Source organism: Pygoscelis adeliae, unplaced genomic scaffold (genome assembly GCF_000699105.1).
Source record: "Pygoscelis adeliae isolate BGI_AS28 unplaced genomic scaffold, ASM69910v1 Scaffold88, whole genome shotgun sequence".
In the NCBI taxonomy this organism is placed as follows: Eukaryota; Metazoa; Chordata; class Aves; order Sphenisciformes; family Spheniscidae; genus Pygoscelis; species Pygoscelis adeliae.
Window position 1 is genome coordinate 4176325 of NW_008825616.1, and position 4360 is coordinate 4180684.

At 37.9% G+C, this 4360-nt stretch overlaps 1 protein-coding gene across 3 annotated transcripts in view; it reads left to right on the top strand.

Moving 5' to 3' along the window:
- Window positions 1–4360, top strand: part of CTDSPL (CTD (carboxy-terminal domain, RNA polymerase II, polypeptide A) small phosphatase-like) — an 82982-nt gene that overhangs the window by 56210 nt on the left and 22412 nt on the right. The window contains exon 4 of one of the 3 annotated variants that reach the window (XM_009333299.1): window positions 2630–2683. The exons of the other annotated variants lie outside the window; for them this stretch is intronic. Within the exon in view, the coding sequence (XP_009331574.1) occupies window positions 2630–2683 (54 nt within the window). The remainder of the gene's footprint in view (window positions 1–2629; window positions 2684–4360) is intronic. 3 annotated transcript variants of the gene reach the window in all.

Consider the following 4360-nt stretch of genomic DNA (forward strand, 5'->3'; position numbering starts at 1 on the left):
CCTTCCTTCTCATGTAGCCCAACGCTACAAGACCTCCTATAAGAACCCTGTCCGTGCTGCAGTGCAGTAGTGTCAGGAGATCACTATAACTGTGCAGATCATTTCCCTCCTTCACCACGTTTTCTTGGATTTAAGAACTGTTAGAAATCACTCTTTATTGCTTACCTATTACTTCTAATAGGAAATTACTTCTAATATGGCTTATGCATATACATGTACATGTGTGTGTATGTATACACACACACATACATGCATGTAATTTGTATATATGCAAGTCTGGGAATAGAAAAGTTTGGCTGTATGAAAATACTGATTTCTAAATTACTTTTCCTTTTACATACCTACCAGATTCAGTTTGGTGACTGTAGTTGCTCTGCTAGTAGTTATTTGAATGTAAAACATGTTCTGGCTGTGCTCTGACCTGGAATAAAATTTTGCCTAAGAGCGAGTGTAGGTATTAATGAAGTAAGAATTCAAAAAGAACAAAATTTTGAAACGATAAATGAGTACAGCTTTGTCAGGTACAAACATGAAATAAAATATTTTGCTAGAACACCATCTTTCTGATGTTAAAGCAGTGATCTGTTAGATTTGGGTAGTGGTAGGAAAATTAATGATTCACGAAGAGGTTTCTTTTTTTTCTTTTTTTTTCTTTTTTTTTTGGTAGCTCAACTGTAATTTTGCTAACCTATATTCCCAGCACTTTAATAAAGCAGTAAAATTAACTTTGCAGTCATGACGTAGCGTTCTCCGTGAGCAGGTGACTTTAAACATGCTCGTTCCTCTTCTCCGGTGCCATCTGATGCCTTCTTCCAGCAGGACGTGCAAGTGTTGTCAAGCAACCATCGCCCGCAGGCGGTTGTGTGACATTTACTACCCGAGTATCAGAGTGCTTCTCGCTGTCAAACAGAAGCCAGCGAGCATTAGTACGTAATAGTCTAAATAAAGACAGAAGTGAACTGCGTATGGAGAATGTGTTAAGAACGAAGATGCAAAGCCAACATTATATTTGAAAACTGCCTAAAATTAAAGCTGTCCTTTTTGCCAGTCTTACAAGGGCTGTTTGTCCTGAGCACTGAAGCCCAGAGGTTCACTCCGAGACAACTCTTAACCGTGTGATTAAGACCCATTAAGGCAGAAATTCTTGAAGCTCTGCTATGTAGGGTCATGGATGAGAAATAGACTGAACCGTATGTATTGTACATACCAGGAGAAGAATCTTCTAAACAGACACAGAGTGAGCTTGGTCACAATTAAGTTGGACGTTTACTTTTTATAGGGCTCATTGCAAACGTAAACACTTCAAGTGTTTAGAGAATTCCTTAGTGGCTACGAAAAGAGCACTGCCCGCTCCCTGCTCATTAAACTTTCAAGTTGAAGCCTCCAGTCGAAATACGAGGTTTTCTGGAGTTTTATCATGCGTGTATAAAATCTGGCAGTCTGCTGAGGTCACCTGTTTGAAAGCTTCCATTGCTTTATGTACGTATGTGCAATATCAGTGAAGTCTATCTTCTGCTGAATCGGAATTTTCCTGTTTTAATTGCACGTAATTTAAAAACCTGGATTAATATGAAATTTCACTTGGTTATTGATAGAGATAACTGCTAAGCAAGAAACATCCCAGCTTCAGGTTAGGTTCTTCAGAACATAGAAACAGCGTGACTTTGCTTTTTTTAAAGATGAACTTTATCCTGTTTGTATCTTGTATTCTGAAACTGTTTCCAGATAAGGCATAGATTAAACAGCAGTGTAATTGATTTTTCTCCTAATACTGCAAAGTGTGATTTATTATTAGGGCTGAAATAAACACACAAAACTAGAAAAAACAACACCAGCTGACAGCTGAGCAGAACAGTAATCTGAGGAGTTTTGTGATAGACCGGACTTAAAATATATTAAGTGTAGCTCAGAACGCCCATGCTTTCCTGGATTTTTCTCAGCTTTGTTTGGAAAGGAATATGGTAGAGAAATCAAAGTAGACCCATAGCAACTTCAGTACTTGTTTTCATTCTTTTGAATAAAAAGGTAGATGGAAATACAAAGCCGTAGTCATGCACCTGCTTAAATGAGTTGGAGCGTCCATTTATTTTGTTCAATTTAAAATCCCAGTATTACGGCATGATACCAAAAGTAGTCCTCAGAATCCCTGCAGAAGTTAAATCTTAGCACTGGGATATTGGTTTTTCGCTTGTCCTCACCTACATTTAGAAAATTTCATGTTACAACTTTTTCTAGAAGAAATTTTGTGAACTGGCTGTTTCATAACAGGAGCTGGCGTCTTTTGGCAGCTGTGTTTTAAGTGGGAATAATTTATCTTCCATTAGAGTATTTCGATGCATAACTGCTGGGAGAAGCTGTTAGCTATGCAGAGTGCAACCAAAATTGAAGGGAACATGAACAGCAAATTAATGTGCTGCACTTGCACTAGACAACATTTTCAGTATACAAAGAAAGGGTTTATTAATTCTGATACTTGTCTCTGTGAGAAATGTAGGCCTACAGGGAAGAAAGGTTATGATTGTTTTATACAGTAAATTTCTGAAAGATTTGCGTTGACCAGCTGTTTATGCTTCAACCAAAAGTCCTGTTTTCTTTCCACCACCACCCCCTTTTTTTTTTTTTTTCTTAGGGAATATACTATTTCCACGGGACTGAAGCAGTGCAGCAGTCGTTTCACTACAAGGTCTGTTAAGCTGATCAGCCATGAGACCTGGCTGGAATGCGTAAATCCCAAACAGTGACTAGTTTAAAAGCTTTAACTTGTATACAATTTATTTCTTGTTGGACTTGAAGACTAAGCTAGGACTTACGGTACTGAGATACCACGTGTTACTTTTCTGCTGAGTTCTGTGGAAGTCTGCAGTCTTTCGGAGAGTATTACATAGTAAATATGAGTCGCTGTTAGCCACAATTAAATACTCTTAATCATCTTAGATATCTTTAAAGCTTTAAAAAAAGAAATTATCAAAGATCCATAACTATTCACTATTAGCTATGATGGAAATCTGGTAATTACAACTCTTCTTGGATATGTCTCCATTAGTGAGGAAATTAAAATACAATATTGAGTAATGCTTGTTTCTGCCTAAAAGCTTCGCTGCTCTTGGCATGTGGAAATTGCTTTAGATCAGAAAGCTTGAACAGCAAAACAAATGGACTGATACCCTACGTACAAATCCTTTAAGTTCCTAAAGCCTCAAAAATGTCGTCCTTGCTCCAAAGTCCTACACCAGACAGTTAGCAGTCTTGTAACTTGTAGTGCCTTCGGCTTCAGAATAGTTTCCCTGTCCCTGTTAGATTATCAGGTGGCAAATGTGTTTTCAAAGTTGAGGGTAACAGAGGTACAGGTTTTGAAATGGAAAATTTATTTTTTCTAATCTTCAGATGTGCAGACTGTTGACCAGGTGTCTTTGAAAACAAGATCAGATTGAATTCAAGAAGCCAAAGCTTGTAGGAAGGCTGTTGTGCCCTCGTGGGAGACCTTCCCCAGGAAAAACCTTGAGGTGTAGTGTTGTTAGATAAAGTTAGGTCAATAATGACACATTATCTCCTAAGACAACACTGAAAAGGGAGAGAAACTTTAGCAGTAACCAGCATCTCTGTGTAGATACCGCAGGTAAGCTTGTTCCTCTCCCAGCCGCTGCTTTTGAGAAAGCAGAGCTGCAGGTGGGTGAGGAGGATGGGAACAGGCTGTCTCTCACCGTCCAAAGAATTTGGGTTCTCAGAGTTGAAGGTTCTTGGATTTTTTAGTCCTTGGTGTATGTCCATCCTTTTCTTAATGACAGGCGTACTAGTTTCCAGATAAAAAACAAAGATACCTGTGATATGACAGTGCTCATATTTTCATATGCGTATTTTTATATGAAAGATCTATTTCCATATATTTTCCATATGTATAGATATTTTCAGTTTGAAAAAGTATTCACATAGCAAAAGAAATTGATGGCTTTGAACTGCTTGTGCAGGTTAACTTAGTCAAAAATTTGAACTAAATACTAACAGTCTTCAGGGTACAAAAATGAACTGAGCTATTGTGTAAAAAAAAAAAAAGTATGCTTAAGGTTTCTCGGGATGTTCCTACCTTTTTCTCTTCTTCAAAGACAAGAAATCAGTATCAGAACATGGGTTCTGAAGATTATTGTCTTTAAATGGGTTTGATTTTTCCTTCAGTAAGGTTTAGTCTGTTTAGGTTGCAAGTCTGGATCTTTCTAACTATGAAAAATTGAGGTGGGGTGCCTAGATACCTTTCAGATTTTGAAATAGGAGGGGAAAACCTAATCTCCTTATATCTGGTCGTAGTTGCAAACAAGCAAAGGTAGAGCTCAAGCAGCTGTGGAAGTCATGTATACATGGGACTGTC